The 18,563-nt window shown below is 40.9% G+C and overlaps 1 protein-coding gene across 2 annotated transcripts in view; it reads left to right on the top strand.

Moving 5' to 3' along the window:
* Positions 1–18,563, top strand: part of BMPR1B (bone morphogenetic protein receptor type 1B) — a 379,571-nt gene that overhangs the window by 346,414 nt on the left and 14,594 nt on the right. For both annotated transcript variants that reach the window (XM_058667033.1, XM_004590553.2), the window contains 4 exons: positions 587–689; positions 9,060–9,156; positions 10,198–10,336; positions 18,007–18,199. In XM_058667033.1, coding sequence (XP_058523016.1) covers positions 587–689; positions 9,060–9,156; positions 10,198–10,336; positions 18,007–18,199 — 532 coding nt within the window. The remainder of the gene's footprint in view (positions 1–586; positions 690–9,059; positions 9,157–10,197; positions 10,337–18,006; positions 18,200–18,563) is intronic.

The following is an 18,563-nucleotide window of genomic DNA, read 5'->3' as shown; positions in this document are numbered from 1 at the left end:
AGTTCTCACTGCATTTTGAAACCAAATACCCTTCTTCTTTACTGTTAATTTGTTGCTTTATGCTCCATTGGTTTACTTTCCTCAGAATCCAGATTGGACAGCTGCATTAAGCCAAAGCTCCTTGCTCAGTTTGCATTATATTTAGTGGTTATCACAAACATAATCGTAATTTGTCAAGTTACAAAGGTTTCTGGGGCTGGGGCGGTTGCATGGTTGATAGAGTCACAACCTGCTGCATAGGCATCTCATGCGAATAGTAGTTTGTATTCTGGCTGCTCCATGTCCAATCCAGCTCCCTGGTAATGTGCCTGGGAAAGTAACATAGCATGACCCAAGTGGTTGGACCCCTGCATTCATGTGGGAGACTAGGAAGAAGCTCAACGGTCCTGGCTTCATCCTGGCCTAACTCCTGCTGTTGTGGTCATTCAGGGAGTAAACCCGAAGATGGAAGATCTGTCTCTCCCTGTGTCTTCCAGATATCCAAATAAAATGATTATGAGTTTAAGAAGTGATATTACATTTTAGATTACTTGATTTTTTTCTTACTTTAGAGAAGCGCATTCTAACTGTGTGGGTTCCATTTTAGGATACCCCCATTCCTCATCAAAGAAGATCCATTGAATGCTGCACAGAAAGGAATGAATGCAACAAGGATCTACACCCCACACTGCCACCATTGAAAAACAGAGGTGAGGCAAACAAGGCTCGTGGCAGGAAAAGCTTTGGGCATGATGACCATAAAAACTGGATTCATTCTGTGTTCCACTTTGACCCAACTGTACTATACTATTGACATGGCTAGCATAGGTGTAAAACACAAAGCCGACATTCAAAGACAAGGTAAGCAACTTTTGGCAAAATAGTTGTTGGTGATGTTACTCTTATGGGTCTTTGAATTTTCATCTCTCTAAACTTCCCTTCAGAAAATGAAGATTCCTGAAGCTTGCTATCTGTTACGGGAAAATAGGAGAAGATGACCGTGTTTCATGTTCGACACTAGACATTACTCTGAAGTTGCCTTTCACTGAAGTCATACTGCTTGGGTAGCCATCAGATGATGGCCCATGCATCCCTGCCACTTGTGTTGGAAACCTGACTGGAGTTCTCAGCTCCTTGCTTTAGCCTGGCCCTGATGGTGATGGGCTGAGTGTCTGGCCAAAAGTAGATGCAAGATTCCAGTCTCTCTTTCGCTTTCCAATTATTTTTTAACCAGTAAATACAGACCTTATAAAGAACTGCAAGATTACTTGCTATATGGTATTTAATTTTCTCCACACTTGAGTGCTTTTTAGTCAAATATTAGTGTGTGTGTATATATATATATATATATATCAATAAAATGGAAAGATGTCTAAATGTGCTTTTTAAATGCAAAAAGCACATTTAAGGGTTATTCATTAAGAAAGATTAATTGCACATCCCCAAAGACTTTCTGTTAGAATCACATTCCACATTTTGCTGCTCCTCCTGGCTATCATCACAGTACAGGTGGTTTGTAATTTTGAGAGAGATTTATGTCCTACCCCTTGCAGGAGTTCCTTGAAATGATCCTTCATGATTCACCTGTTTTCTTGAGAGTAGATGTTTCTGATAAAATATAGTGGGATTTGATAACTTTTATCAAGTAATATTTGTCCTGTTAATGTAATACAGCCTAGGAAGCTGTACAAGATGAAGTCATAGTAACTCACATCAAGCCTCAGTTTTTCTTTGGCTAATCAACATTCTAGGTTAGCAATATAGAAATGTATGAAAAAAGTTATTTCTCTCATGGGATGTAAGAAAGAAGCATGTCAAAATTATGTTTCATAATGAATGTCAGTAGTAAGTTAGATTATGAAGTATTATTCAGGATACTTGAGAAGAAGTGGCTGATTGGCTGGTTCTGTTTGGGATTGGAGGATGTCAACCTAGATTCAGAGAAGTAAACCTTGAGTAGGTAAAATTGTAAAGATGAATTTACTGTGTGAATGAGGCAGAAATGACTAAGTGAATATAAATTTTGAAATTGGAGTCTGGTGTTATGGTGTAGTGAGTTAAGCCACTAGCTGCAATGCTTGTGTCTCATAGGGTCTAGTCCTTGCTATGGAAGACCAAGGTGAATCTTCTGACTTTGGCCTGGCCTATCCCTGGCCATTGTAATCGTTTGGGGAGTAAACCAGAGGCTGGACAATCTCTCTCTCTGTCTCTCTCTGTCTCTCTGTCTCTCTCTCTCTCTCTCTCTCTCTCCCTTTGGAATGAATAAATAAATAGTTAAATAAATCTTAAAAAATAAAAATATGTAATTAACGCAAGCATTGTGCTGGGTATTACTTTAATGAACTCCTTGGAGCTCCCAATGACCCAACATGGTACTTAAGACTGTTTCTTCCACTTTCAAATTTTTTTTCAGCTTATTTATTTATAAGTTATTTGAAAAGATCTGCCATATACAGGTTCACTCCCCAAATGCCTGCAGTGTCAGAGCCAAGTTGAAATAGGAGCTGGAACTCTACCAGTGTCTTCCCCAATGGGTGGCAGAGACTCAAGCATTTGAGCCATTATCTGCTGCTTTCCAGAGTGCTAATAACCAGGAAATAGTATCGGAAGCAGGGGTGGCTCTCCATGCCAGGCATCCCAGCATTAGCTGCGGGCATGCCCAGCAGTGCCCTTTCCCTTTCCTCTGTTTAAAATGCATGAACTTTACTAGGTTTGCAGAACCTGTGGGTAGTACAGGTTGCTTTGTATTTCACTGCACCTCCAGCAAAATAATCCCTGGAATAACTGTCTTTTTGAAGGACAAAACATGTACATAATTAGACCAAATACAGCACCTTCACTAGGCATGAGCAAATGCAACCTGGGAGCTCTGTGGTCCCGCAGCTAGAGTAGGAAGGGAAGTCTGCACAGATATTAAGGCGTTAAGTGCTGATGCAGTGACAGCTGGCTGCCTGAGTGCTGGATTGGTAACAGTGGACTCTGGGGGTACTGGGGCTAGTGGCGAGCTTCATGGTGAGTGTCAGGTGGCTTGGTGGAGACACTGCACATCCCTGCTTAGTCCAGGTGAGTGGCCAGTGTGCCAGAGAATGTGGTGAGCAACGTCCCACCCAAATCGCTGAGTTACCACTTCTTAGATTTGTTTTCTGTAACGAGCACTTCAGGGTGCCATGGGTTGATGTTGAAATGAGTGTTGCTTTATGAAGTGTTATCCTTTGTTCTGACTTTTGCACAATAAAATTTCTCTTGTTTTTGAAATCAGCAGAAGTTTAAATGTTTAAATATGACAATTACTCATATACACTACCTAGAGGTTTCATAGGAATTTATCAGAAATAATGCCTGAGTACATGTAACGCCTGTGTAGTTAAGCCCTGTGTGACTTAAGGCAAATTAAAATGTGGAATTTCTAAAGCTAAAAAATTATCTTATTTCATATCTTATTTTGAACTCTTACTTGAAAATAGGCTTCAAGCAGCTTCTTAAAAACATTTTTTTTAATCCTTTGATTGTTTCAGACGTAGCGTTTAAGAGCACTTGGGACACCCACACCCTAGTTTTGAATGCCAGGGTTCTAGTCCAGGCTCTTCCTGGTTCCTGCTAATGCATATTCTAATGCAGGAGGTGAGGGCTCCAATAGTTGGACTCCTGACACAAGCAAGACCTGGAGGAATTCCCAGCTGCCAGATTCAGTGTCCGTTCAGCCCTGGCCATCATGGGCATCTGTGGAATGAACCAGCAACTGGAGATACATATCCATTCATCTCTCTCTCTCTCTCTCTCCTCACCTCCTCCCTCCCTCTGCCTTCCCCTTCGTCTCCCCCTTTTTTCCTTTCCCCCCTGCCACCTTATTCTCAAATAAAATAAATATGTAAGTAATTAAATACTAACCCTTAGGTACTGCCATCTGGAAATTATGCTCTACAGGTAGCATGTACTTTAGCAGGGAAATTTCTCCCATGTTCTCAGCACAGACAGGTGGACTGTGTGATAGTGTGCAGGCTATGGACCTGAGTGTCAGGAGTTCCTCTACATATGACTGTTTTTAGCCCATAGATCCAGGACACACGTCATAGCTGAATCCCCTTCTGGGAGTATAAGCACTGACATTTCTTGTAATGTCTTGCTCTTAATTATTTTGGAATTTCAGTTTAAGTTTGTCCATGGGATATAGGAAAGGAATGTAGAAGTTATTTTTTCTTTCGTGTTGAGTACAATAACCTGAATATAAAAATTCTGTCTTGATCTCATTTCTTATCAAGAAGTATACACTATTGTAACAAAATGGGGAAAATCTGATGGGTGGTAGGAGTTTGGGGCAGAATTCCAGCCTATACAAAATTGTATCACATAATTCAAAATTCAAACTAAAATATATTTTAAAAAATATTCTAAACGTTGGTTGTTGCAGGGAAAACTGTGTTAACATTTTGGTTCTTCAACAGAATTTACTTCTGCAGTTCAAGAGGGACTCTCTATTGATAATAGATAAGGAGCTGTATGGAATTACTTGTGGATTAAAATACCCTGACAAGAATCCATTCTTCAGTTGCTCTGTGCTCTGTTCATGGAAGGAGGGCTCCCACTTTATCCGTGACTGTAATACTGAGGCTGTGTTAAGGATGTCCTGGGGCAAATGCTGATTTCCCAGATTCTGGCTCGCTCCCTGATTCTTGGCTGCAGTTTCTTACTGCAATTCCAATCCATCTTCCATCCTGCTGCAGACAGTGCTGGCATTCATTGTGAGCAGTCACAAGCCACCACTCTGCATATGGCCAGGCCGACAGCAGTGACAGTGCAACCACTGCTGATTGCTACTTGCCTCTTCCCCGGGGGAGCGTTTGGCTCCACTTTTCTGAGCAGCTGGAGTGACAGCGCAGGTTGAAGTCCACTGCCCCCAGAGAACTGCCGCCTGGGCCTTTTTCCTGATAGGCATCTGAAAGTGTTCCCTTTCCCAGACCCTGGCAGTGACTTGAATGTTTACATTGTTAATGCTCCTGCGCACAGGTAATGGCAGATTAAAACATGACCAGCATGACCAACAGCAACAAAAGGCTTATTGATAAGGATCGCCTACTCCCGAGGGAAGACAAGGAGGCAGTAGATGAGACTGCGGGGGACAGGGTTATGGGGGCAAAGGGAAGTAAAATAGGAAGGTAAGGCGAGCCTTGAATGAGGGCCGGAGAGCTGAGGAACGAATCCCTCACTTCCCACTTCCTCTGTGTTCTCAATGCTCTGGTGAGTCAGAAGCAGAGTAAGAGGAGTGGGATGTACAGTGATTTTGCAGTTCAAGGGGAGAGTCTGTATTTTGCATGAACATGATGTGTAAAAGGCAGTGAGGCAGAGTTACAGTGAGAGTGCATCACTGAAATGGGAAATTATTCTGTAAATTGTAAATATACTGTAAATTGACTGATGGTGTGATTTGTTCTAGTTCTGATCCGGTGTCCTAAAAGTTGCTTTGATTTCTGCAAAATCAGGCTTCTGTTATGTTTTATAAACTGAAGATACACATTAAGGTTTAGTACCATTGGCAGACTGGGTATGTATATGTAGAAAACAATGGGGGCCCGGCGGCGTGGCCTAGCGGCTAAAGTCCTCGCCTTGAAAGCCCCGGGATCCCATATGGGCGCAGGTTCTAATCCCGGCAGCTCCACTTCCCATCCAGCTCCCTGCTTGTGGCCTGGGAAAGCAGTTGAGGACGGCCCAATGCATTGGGACCCTGCACCCGCGTGGGAGACCTGGAAGAGGTTCCAGGTTCCTGGCTTCGGATCGGCGCGCACCGGCCCGTTGCGGCTCACTTGGGGAGTGAATCATTGGACGGAAGATCTTCCTCTCTGTCTCTCCTCCTCTGTGTATATCTGGCTGTAATAAAATGAATAAATCTTTAAAAAAAAAAAAGAAAAAAGAAAACAATGGAAAAAGTTTAACCATGTATAAAATCGAGGCTATTTTGAGAGCTTAAAAATTGCTCAGTATTGGGCCCAGTGGCGTGGCCTAGCGGCTAAAGTCCTCGCCTCGAAAGCCCCGGGATCCCATATGGGCGCCGGTTCTAATCCTGGCAGCTCCACTTCCCATCCAGCTCCCTGCTTGTGGCCTGGGAAAGCAGTCGAGGATGGCCCAATGCATTGGGACCCTGCACCCTCGTGGGAGACCCGGAAGAGGTTCCAGGTTCCCGGCTTCGGATTGGCGTGCATCGGCCCATTGCGGCTCACTTGGGGAGTGAATCATTGGACGGAGGATGTTCCTCTCTGTCTCTCCTCCTCTGTGTATATCTGGCTGTAATAAAATGAATAAATCTTTAAAAAAAAATTACTCAGTATGGCGCCAGTTCTAATCCCGGCAGCTCCACTTCCCATACAGCTCCCTGCTTGTGGCCTGGGAAAGCAGTCCAGGATGGCCCAAGGCTTTGGGACCCTGCACCCGCGTGGGAGACCTGGAAGAGGTTCCTGGTTCCCTGCTTCGGATCGGCACGCACCGGCCCGTTGTGGCTCACTTGGGTAGTGAAACATAGGATGGAAGATCTTCCTCTCTGTCTCTCCTCCTCTCTGTATATCCAGCTTTCCAATAACAATAAATCTTTTAAAAAAAATTACTCAGTATGTACTAACCTATGTGTTTCAAATAATACATTGTTGATCTGTGACCCATTTTGCATTTAAGATTAATTAATGGCTTTTGGGGACATTTATCATAATGATTCAAGTTCCTGGCGTTCATTTTTGCTGGCTAATTAGCAACGTTTTTCAATTTATTAATAGTAAGACCACATGTTTGTATTGATCTTTCATTTATTCTTGATAGATGAGCACCAGATTAGTACTTTGCAAATAGCATGAAATAAAAGTAGTTGTTCATTTATATTAGACATATGAGTAAATCATAATGTGAACTGGTGATATTTAAGCAACAAGTCAGTATTAAGATTCATGAATTGTAGTTTATAATAATATAAGCTTTTTCTGAAGTATTCCAAGATAATATTTACTTTCAAGTTATTGGTTCACGCTAATTAAATTAGTTGTCTAATTAAACTAGTGTTTGTAAGACAATGGACTCTTTTTAGGATACATTTATAAATACATGGATGTATTGTTCTGTAACTTCAAATGATCCAAAAATCATACAAATAAATGAGTAAATGAAAATACACAGGAGTACAGCTGTTTTTATATACGCGCGTCCATGTCTGTGTATATAATATGCACAGAGAGGGAGTAGGTAGTGAGGGAGCAAGAATGCTAAACCTAGTGTGGTAAAATCTGAAGAAATATTGGTTAAGGGCATTAATATAATCTTTTTAAAGAACATTTGATAATGTATTTGAGAAGAGCTGCAGTACACGTCCTTTGAGCTAGTACTTCAAGTTCTAGAAATCTCAGTTGACGTAATCAGTGACACGGGCAAGGTGCATGTTTAGGAGTGTTCATTAGAGAACTTTATTTATTATTATAAAGAAGTGTCAGAGCAAAATCTTTGAAATTTCCTGACTGCATGGTAACTGAAGACTGGCTTTCTGATCAGGATATATCTATGCACATTACTACATAATCATTAAAAGTCATACTAATGTGTAATTACTTTACACATTTAACATATTTTGTTCTTGAAATGATACCGTAATAGCAAATACTGAAGGGTTAGCAGCAATTTTTCCCGAATAATGAGGAAGTGGCAAGTTTTTTATCTCTTGGCCCCCATTGGGGAGACCTAGATTGAGTTTTTAGATTTTGAATTCAATCCACCCTGAGCTGTTTCAAGCATTTGGGGATTTCTGTCCCTCTGCCATTGCAAATTAATCAATAAATATATAAACATTTAAAAACAAGTAACGGTAATCCTGTTGTCAGTGGCATGTGATTGCGTTAGTAAGAACATGGCTAATTCAATTACCATATAATGGTACATGTTTCTTGTCATGTTTCTCCAAAGGTCTCCTGTATAAAAACCATCCACAATAATAAAATACTTTGAGTAAAATTAAATAAAGTCAGTAAATAAAGTCTTGGAATAAAGTCAGTAAATAAACTTGTGTATTAAATACCTCCAAGTCTGTTATTCTTGTGTAAAGTGTGAAAATGCGTGATTGGAGTGAATCAGATTAGTTAAGAAGTGGAATTCTAGCAAAAGTATGGCATAGTTGGTTTTGTTAAGCTGTCACATCTTTGGCTGGAAAGACATTCTTTTAAAATGCGATTCCATGTAAGAAGAGTAAAGCTGTGTATTTTTGAAGGGCATTTGTGCTTCAGGTGATGCTCACGCACATAGTCTCTCAGGCCACTTTTGAGGCATCCTCTTCCATTCTGCCCAACATAAGATGACTTTCTGTTGCCTCTACAGTGAACATAGAATCACTTGCATCCGAATGCGTGCACAGGGTGCTCCTGACATCCCATGAATTGAGCCTGTAAGCTCATCCCCTTCCTGCTCTTATTTGCAGTACCATGATGCGTTCACCTGTGTTCATATTCTTTTCTGTGGTTTTATGTTGTGTCCAGCTTATTCCCTCCAGAGTAGAAATGTGTGCCTGAATGAATCATCAGTCATGGCGATCAAACATGTAATTTTGATGTGTATGTTTGCTGTCATTTAACATGCTGAGGACTAGTGCTGTGGTACAGCAAGTTAAGCTGCTATTTGTGACACCAGCATCCCACGCAGGTGCCAGTTGATTCGTAGCTAGTCTGCTTCCTGTCCAGCTAATGTGTGTGGGAAAAGAGAAAAAGATAGCCCATGCACTAGGGCCCCTGCACCCCAGTATAAGGCCGGCCTGGGAGGAGTTCTTGACTCCTGACTTTGGGGCTTTGGGGCCTTGGGGGCTACCTCAGTGGCCATTTGGAGAGTGACCAGTAAAGATTGGAAGTCAGGCTCTCTTCCTCTTTATTCCTCTCTCTTCCCTTCCTCTCTCCCTTCTTCCTTCCTTCCTTTCCTCCATCCCTATTACTCTACCTTTCATATCTCTTAAAAAATAAGATATTTCATTTTTCCTGTGATGCTTAGCAAGTCCTCTAGAAAGAGCTATTCCCCTGCTTTGTAACTGGGAGCCTTCTGTGCCTGACGGCTGTTTGTCTTGCTCATTTCAGATTTTGTTGATGGACCCATCCACCATAAAGCCCTGCTCATATCTGTGACTGTCTGTAGTTTGCTCTTGGTCCTTATCATTCTCTTCTGTTACTTGAGGTAAGTTTCCAGGATGGAGATGGAGCTCTTATTGCTCCCCGTGTCTCACACTCATGTTCTGCTGCTTCTGTCTGTTAATGTTTTCCACCACAGCTAACCTATGTACATTTACGTAGAACAGACACTATCTGTTACAGTTGATATGTATTTGTTCTATTGAAAGAACAAACAGAAACCCAGCTCATTTCTGCTTCAGACATCAAAACTGTCCGCATAAATATTTCCTCCTGGGGCTAACTAGTTTTGTTGAGGAATTTGGGGCCTCGTTGCTACTTAGTTTCAAATCTACGCAGAAAAGTGACCATGTTGAAGTGGGATGATGCCAGTAATTTGTTCTTGAGCTAAAAATTTCCTTCTGATATTAATATTAAAGGCATTATGGAGTAGATTAGTTACTAAAATAAAATGTCAGAATATTGCAGTTAAGTCTGAGCGTTATAAATCATATTAGTTACCTCAGAACTTATTTTCTAGGTTGTAAAATATCAAGCATCATTATATTCATATACTTTGCCTTTTGAGCAATTTAATATGAATTGGTGATTTTCTGAAAATGAGAAGATTAAACTGATTTCCAAACTAAACATAATTATTGACAGAATATTTTTAGCATTTAATTTTACTGCTTCTGATATTGCTTTTCTGGATTACTTCATGCAAGAGTTAGTTGTGATGTTTGCTACAAACCAAAAGTTTGCATCTTCAATTAAGGGCCTTAAAAGATTTTAGGGAATGCACATTAGAACCATTTGGAAAAATTGGCAGATTGCAGTGTGTGCTTGAATGAATGCTAATAAAAGGAATAGAGAAGAAAACTTATAAGTGGTTGCCACAGAGTCAAAACATGTAGTTTATTCTTAAGCCAGGCTAGCAAAATAATTACCGTTTGCGTTTTAGAAATGCTAAAAATAATGAACACTAAGCATTTAATTTTATATTGATAATGCTAAAATGAATAATGTGATTTCTTTTTATCTGGAAGCCCTCACCCCTGTGATTGCATTCTGCTCTCTAAAATTGTCTGCATCTTTCCTTCTTCAGGTATAGAAGGCAAGAAGCCAGACCTCGGTACAGCATTGGCTTAGAACAAGACGAAACTTACATTCCTCCAGGAGAGTCCCTGAGAGACTTAATTCAGCAGTCTCAGAGCTCGGGAAGTGGCTCAGGCCTCCCTCTGCTGGTAAGGAGAGGAACATGTCTTGAATTTAAACGCAATGTCTTGCAAGAAACGTCCCTCAATGCTGGGTTTCATTTTACTGAAAGAGATAAGGCCTTGGACAAGGAGAAAACTCCCCGCAGTCAGCTGGACATCAGATCGCAGATGCAGGCGTCCTGATAACATTTTGACATATTGAGACTAGGTGATTGTTTTTTAATGCAAGAGTAAGGTTACAATCCAGACCCTCAGACATTCTGATAAAGAGCTGATTAGAAAACATTAAACATTAGCCCATCTTCCCTCTGCTTGCAGTAAGGATAGCATGACTGATCTTTGGCCTGGCTATTGAAGGCTGGAGTGTGACAGCCATCTGGGCATTGAGTTCTTCTACAAAGAAAAAATGGCTGTGTCCGCTGCAGGGCTTATGTTTCAGGGTGAGGTCCCGGCTTTCCGTTCTGGAGAGGCTTAGCTTCCTGATGGTTAGCGGTTGTCAGCACGGAGAGCCTTGAAGGGACAAACAGGTCCAAGGCACTTGCTTTCACAGCACAAGTGTTTGCTTCATTTATGCAGAAAGATTGTTGGGATTCATTAAAACTATTTTCTTTAGTAAACTCTGAACATTTTTATGGTCCAGTTTGGACTTGAGGTCTCTTTTTCCTTTATTCCACTGGTGACCTTTTATGTACTGCAACAAATAATATTTTTAAGACCTGGCAGAAAATGACCTGTTAATATTTCTATCAGTATGGTCAACATAATCTACTGAAGTTGAAAGGTCGTTGGATAAGTTCTGGGACCAAATTACTTGATTTATTTGTTCTCAGAATGTAAAATGTAGCGAATATAATTCTTATGTTTGAAAAATTTATTGTACTTTTTTTTAAAAGAAAAAGTACAAGTAGTAAAACTTCTTTTAGTATCAGTGAAGTTGATGCTTCTGCTTTTTGAATTCAATCTGATGGTTCTTCTGTGACTTCTTTCTAATCCATCTTCATGATTACTGTGATTTGTGGCTCTAAAATGTTTGATCTTACTGTGTTGTTTCCCTGAATACAACAGTGCTATGGATGGGTCTTTCTTAGCTTCATACTCCAGGTGCACGTGCACAGCCTGCCTGCCTGTCGTCTCCTCCCACATCTCTGCCACCTGCTTTCTGAGTTCTGTACTGCCTTTGAGGAATCATTTCCCAAATTCTTAAATCCAACATCATCCCTATATTTACAAATGTTTTCACTTCCTGGAATGTTCTCCCAGATTAGGGTTTCAGGGCCTACCTACTGTTCTACCGCTGTGACCAGCTCAGTTGCCCAGGACTAAGTCAGTGTATTTATCTTTGGTTTTAACATTTTCTTCTCCATACCAATATGACAGTTTGAAGTAACTTTATCATTGGTACTAATACATTGCTGTCTTTTGGTGAAGTGTGTCTTGGTTGAGTGTGGAAATGGCTTTTTGTTCACTTGGTGCCCCCAGTTAGAGTGCCTGATTTCATTCAGGAGACTGCTCAGTAATTTGCTTGCTCTTGTAAAACATATCCAAGAGCAGGTATCTAGTTTAGAAGTTAGGATGCCTTGGTCCCATGTGGAGTCCTGCCTCTAGCTCCCTGCTGGCTCAAGCAGCTGAGTTGGGCCAGTCATCAGGGAAATGTGAATTGCAATCCCAGTTCCTTGCTTTGCCCACCCCATCTTCACCCCCTATTAGCCCAGGCTGTTGTGGCTAGTTGGGGAGCAAAACAGTACATGGGAGTTCTTCTTTTCTTTTTCCTCTGTGTCTCTCAAATAAAACACAACAAAGGCTGCCAGTTCTTACTTTTAGTATCCGTTTAAATTTTACCTTGCTCTGTATTATAGATCCCCAGAACACTGCATTTGGCTTGTATCATTTCATGATTGAGAAAATAGATGCTTAAGCTGCATTGCCTGGCTTCCAGTCTTGGTCAGGTAGTAGCTTTCACAGATACGTTCTCATTTAGTAGTGTAGCCATGCATCCCCTATTGACAGGACACACCTGGGAGAGCTGTCACTAGGCAGCGCTCTGTGTACCTACAGACTGAGATGGCTGTGACGTCACTAGGTGAGACGTACACTTCTAAGGAACTGAGGCCAGCATTATCAGTGTGGCCAGGAATTGACTGAAATGTCGCCCTGTGGCAGGTGAATGCACTGCAAATACATCCCTGTGTTGCCACCTCAGTGGATGCAGGCCCAGGCTAGCCAGTTGGCTTGTATGTGGAAGAGCTGGGATTCAAACCCAGGAGCTCTGCCTGCCAAACCTGTGCTTTTGATGTTTCTATAGAGTGATTCACGTGTTAGTGATTCACTATTACAAAGAAATATATTTGACAGGATTGGGTGGGAAGAAGGGTTTTAGGGAACCCAGGCCAGTTAACAAAACTGCTCAGTGTGACTTGGTTTTAAGATATTTAATACCCAGTTTTAAGATATACTTATTAAAACAATACAGAAATGCATAGTAGTCCTTCCACATATTGTTATGTGATGATTGTTACACCTGCATGATGATTGGTTATTTAGTTCATTAGCATAATGGAAAAATCCCTGCATTATGTAAAAACAGCTACTTAGATCCGGTGTTCACCAAGAGACTTTATATGCAACCTCTAATTTTGAGTGCTTTCTTGTTTTCTGTGTGTATGTGTTTTACCACTATATATAAAGAATGCTCAACATAATGTTTAATACGTGCATAGTATATAGCTAATAAATAGTAGTGTGCTATTTCTTTTCGACATCCTATTTACCTGAACTCCTGAAAGAATTAAAGGTAAAATAAATTCTCTAACTGAACATTAGTCTCTTAACTAAAGAATATTTTGCGAAATTTTTTTCTATTCTAACTCAGCCTTATTAAATAACAAATTGTAAGCATAAATTTGCATGCAGGTAGTGTGTATGTGTATGTCTTGCTAATTCAGTCACATGGTGGAAAATATAGAGGATTACTTAGAGCTCGGTGTTTTATAGTGTTGTATATGAGGAGACTTCAAGAAGCTCATGAAAAGGAGAATTAAAAGATGCTAGGATGGGTATTTGGTCTCAGGTAAGATATCCACTTCCCGTTTTCCAGTCCCTGGGCTTGGTTCTCAGCTCTGGCCCTCAGTCTCCAGCTTTCCAAATACGTAGACCCTAGGAGGCAGCAGTGATGGTTCAAACAGTTAGAGCTGTGCCACCCACCAGGATGATTTGCTTTAGTTCCCCATTTCTTGCCGCATCTGGCCTAGCCTCAGCCAGTACACACATTTGGGAAGTGAACAAGATCTCCCTGTTATTAACTTAATTTTTAAAAAGTTTATTTTGGTACATGAAATTTAAAAAAAACTTTTCATAAATCTTCACTGCTATGCCATATGGGCACTGGCTCAGGTTTCTGCTGCTCTACCTCGATCCAGCTCGCTGCTTAGAGCTTTAGAGAGTGACAGAAGATGGCTCAAGTCCTTAGGTCCTGGCACCCGTGTGGCAGACCCAGAAGATGACCCTGGTTTCAGGTAGGCTCAGCTCTAGCCTTTGTGGCCATCTGGGGAGTAAATTAGTAGAAGGAAGATTCTCTCTCTCTCTCTCTCTCTCTCTCTCTCTCTCTCTCTCTCTCTCTCCTTCTTCTCTGTGTCACTCTGTCTTTCAAATAAAAATAAAACGAATCTTTATACATTTTTCATAAATATCCTGAATATGCATCATTTCAAATTTTAAAAAGTATTTCTATAAAGGGAACAAATTTCATGTATTTTGTATGTACAGTTTTTTAAATTTAGTTTATTTCTGTTGGAAAGACAGATTTATAAAGGGAAGGAGAGACAGAAAATGGTCTTTCATCTATTGGTTCACTGCCCAAGTGGCCACAGCGACCAGAGCTGAGCTGAGCTGAGCCGATCTGAAGCCAGGAGCCAGGAGCCAGGAGCTTCCTCCAGGTCTCCCACATAGGTGCTGGGTTCCAGGGCTTTGGACTTTCCTTCACTGCTTTCCCAAGCCAAAAGCAGGAGCTGGATGGGAAGTGGAGCAACCGGGACACGATCCAGTACCCATATACAATCCTAACATTTGCAAGGCCGGGATTTTAGGCACTGAGCCATTGCCCCAGGCCTGTATGTACAATTTTAAGAACATAATGATACTTCCAACTCTGCCCTCTCTATCTCCTCCCCTCCCATCCTTTCTTCTCTTGTTTTTCTTTGAAATTTGCAGTGATGAACTTTAACTGTAATTAATAATCGCAAGCCTAACCCACCACTGAAGAAAGAAGTCAGTAAGTAAAAGTGAGTGGGAAAGCACCTGCTCCTTATAGGACAGGGGCTGTGGGTGACAATCAGGTCAGTTGGCCACATACATTGCTTTTGTATATCCTGTACTTCATCACCACAAGTCAGGAAAAGCATGATATTCACCTTTTGGGGGGAACTGGCTTGTTTCACTATTTATAGTGCTCTCTAGTTATATCCATTTTGTTGCAAAATAAAGGATTTCATGCTTTTATCTAGCCGAGTAGTACTTTAGTGTCTATCTGTCACTGTTGTTAGTTGAAGGACGTCTTGGTTGATTTCATATTTTAGTTGTTGTGAGGTGAGCTGCTATAAATGTGGGGAGACAATGTTTTTCATATACTGATTTCATTTCATTTGGTTAAATTCCCAGAACTGTGTTTCCTCATCTGGTAGATTTATATTCAGATATCTGAGAAATCTCCATAACATCTTCCCTAATGGTTGTACTAGCATATTAAGTTGTGCTAGTGTATTAGGGAAAACTTACTTTTTAAACCCATTATTTCATGAACTTTTTGAAGTACTGTCATGTACATGGATTTAAATATTAGAGATTATATCCAATCACTAGATGACAACATGGAATAGTGATAACTCCTTTTAAATACTTAGATTTATTTATTTTTATTGAAGGGCACATTTACAAAGAGAAGGAGAGACAGGGAAAGATCTTCTATCTGCTGGTTCACTCCCCAAATGGCCAGAGTTAAGCCAATTCAAAGCCAGGAACCGGGAGCTTCTGGGTCTTCCACATGAGTGCAGGCTTTGAGCCATCCTCTGCTGCTTTTCCTGGCCATATTCAGTGAGCTGGATGGGAGGTGAACATTCAGGACATTAACAGGCACCCATATGGGATGCCAACACTTGCAGGTGGAGGATCAGCCAGTTGTGCTAACCCACTGGCTGCTAAATACGTATTTGCTTCTCTTTTGGAATCACAGTTATAATGGCTATATGTTCTGGAAATTTTATTTAAATAACTGCCTTTTAAAAATTAATATCTAATTGTCTAATGTAGAATGAAAGTTTAGGCTCAGAAAGAATAGAAACATTTTCCGAATCAAACGATCAGATTTAAAATTTTTCGACTTCTATTTTTCATTCTTCGGATATTCTAAAACAAACAAAAAAAAGTCAGTGTATTTTTAGTTTCTGGATGTAATTTAGTGACGCTTTATCTTTGAGGGAAGTTGTCATTCCTAATCTGTTGAGCATTGCTAGTTCTGTCAAGACTTGCCTTCAGTGGTAAGAATACAATATTGTCATTAGAACAGAAGCAGATGCCAGATTATTCATTTGAACAAAACATTTTACAGACACAAGAGTCATGCTTTGTAACATCTGTAAATTAAGTCTAGTTCTTGAACAGTGTGTGGGAAGTCTCTGCAGTGAGTTCTCTGCTTGCGTCGTGGGCTTCTAAGCTGCTTAGAGCTCGTGCTGTGTCCTCTGGCTTAGGAAGAGAAGCATCCCCAGAGGCCCTCCGCGTGTTGGGCTCCTACGGCAGGAAGCCTGTCCTCATATGAGCTTGCCTGCTTATTTGTGTTGACACTGTGACTTTTTGCCATATCGGTGATTCATTTTTAACAGCTTTGCTAGGGAATAAAAAAAATCCTTAGGAAATTCTCTTTCCTCCATCTGTTTTCAGTCTGATATTTGTGCCTTAATAATTTTAGCAGTGAGTTTTTTTTTTTTCATAATCCTTGGATTGATAAAATCAACCATTCTGGGAAAAAAATAAATGCAGATCTAGTTGAAAGAACCAAACTGTGATTTTTAGATAACATCCACCCCACCCCCACCCCCAGTGTTCTTGTCCTAATCCTGTTGTGTGACTTGGAGATGGGGAAGTCATGTCTAATGCCTGACTGTGAAATAAACATTGTTCAGATTGTCTCTGCAAGAGTTAAATTTAAAGCAGAAAAGGCTTGACATATTTCCTTGCTGTAAAGCCATCTTGACAATGATTGTATCCCAGTGTGTTGGTTGGCTCTTGTAATAACTCAATGCTAGGTTCCTTATGCATGCCCTGTAAGTTATATAAAGTTATCACATAGAACTTCTGCTCTACTTCTGGGAACATTGACATCACTTGTTTCCAAATAGTTTGAATAAAGATGGCTGATGACTGTGTTTATAGAGATGCTTAACATGAGCCACTTTTCATGTTTTCTTACTCTTATCTCTGCTGCACTTTCAAGGTCCTCAGAGTTCTCTCCAGCATGTTAAATACTTTCTCTGCAAGTTAGCTTTCTTTGATTTTTGTATCTGTTCTGTTGTCTTTCTTGTTCTTTTTTGTGTTTTTGATTGTGACAATCAGCTATTCCACTTCAGAAGTGTCGTGTTCAGTACTTTGCTCCTGCATGCTTATTTTTCATTCCATGTACTGCTTTACAGATATCAAGTCCAATCACTTAGTATTGTACAGCTGGAAATTCCACAGTGCTTTCTGACTGCTTGGGTCCAGCGGGCTGTGTTTTGTTGACACTTACTGGTTGTGGTTGTTTCCATTTAAGGATCTTGTTCTGTTCTTCCGTCATACTCTTTCTTTTTCGCTCTACTTACTTTCTTCCTCACCCTTCCTGACTCCTGGGAGGTTTCCTTTGTTTCACTGTGAGCCAACCTTTGCATTTCAGAGGTTATTTCTTATATTTTATGCATGATCAGGTGGTACGGTGGCAGGAATTCCTTACTCATTCATGGTTGTGGAGTGAGAAATCCCGACCCAGTGCTTCCCTCATGAGAGGCTTGGCATTTGTCTTTGCTGGCAGCTGTGCTGTGCTGCCCAGCTAGGACATGTGTTGCACCATTGGGCAGTCTCTGCCTAATACCTGGACTTAGGTGCTATAGTTTTACAAGGTCAGGATCCAGCCTCTGGAAGCCAGTACTGCTGTGCCGCATTGCCCAGATGGTCACCTAGCTTTTGTATCTGCCTTTTGTTCCTGGATGGGGTCTCAACTCCTTTCCCTTCTAAGCTTCCTCTTCCTGCTCCCTAACCCCAGATTTCTTGTATTCCTTGTCTATAATCATTACAATTTTGCTTTAATATCTTTTATCCATGATTAGGAATGTGCTAACAAGAATCCCTTAAGAGTACGAAATATCCCATTCTAGTAGTAGGAATTGAAATCACCTCTTCTATGTATTACTCTGAAGCCATTCTGATTTTGTTTTTTCTCAGTGAAAATCATAACAGCACGAAATAGTTACCAGTTTAGCAGCATTATTTGAAACATTTATAGTCTGCCTTGAATAGATTTGGAAGGTATTACATGAATTAATAAATGAATACAATGAATTTATCTATAAAAAGAAAATATTGGCTAGGAACCTTTTATCAGGCATTGTTTCTTGACTGGAGGAAAAACAAATCTGTGGTGCTGTGAATAAAAAAAGGTGTGTTTTGGGATTTCACAGGTTCAAAGGACAATAGCTAAGCAGATTCAGATGGTGAAGCAGATTGGCAAAGGGCGCTACGGGGAAGTCTGGATGGGCAAGTGGCGCGGCGAGAAGGTGGCCGTCAAAGTCTTCTTCACCACAGAGGAGGCCAGCTGGTTCAGAGAGACCGAGATCTACCAGACAGTGCTGATGAGGCATGAGAACATTTTGGGTGAGTACAGGTCTAGGGAGCAGTGCTCAGGGCTTCCTAGCTTCCCCTGCTTTTCTGCCAGCCACCACCTAGTCTTCTATCTACTTAGAGCTGTTATGAAATATACTGACATTCTCTTCTTGGCACAAGGCCGCCAGCCTCCTAAGCCTGGAGTGGGGACCTCCCAGGAGTGACAAGGGCAAGGCTGGCAGTCAGTGGGGAACTGCAAGGGAAATACTCCCTATTTTTTTCCCTTTGGGAACAGCAAATGCAAATGTCAGACCAGAGTTTTAGAGGATTTTCTAGAGACTTGAACGAGTGTATTTTGGCTCAAATGTAAAAACGTCTAATAAAATGTTATCTACAGTTTTGTTTATCCCAAGAA

This window comes from Ochotona princeps, chromosome 7 (assembly GCF_030435755.1).
Source record: "Ochotona princeps isolate mOchPri1 chromosome 7, mOchPri1.hap1, whole genome shotgun sequence".
Taxonomy (NCBI): domain Eukaryota; kingdom Metazoa; phylum Chordata; class Mammalia; order Lagomorpha; family Ochotonidae; genus Ochotona; species Ochotona princeps.
Note: the sequence above shows the minus strand (reverse complement) of the source record. Positions and strands in the feature narration are given on the sequence as shown.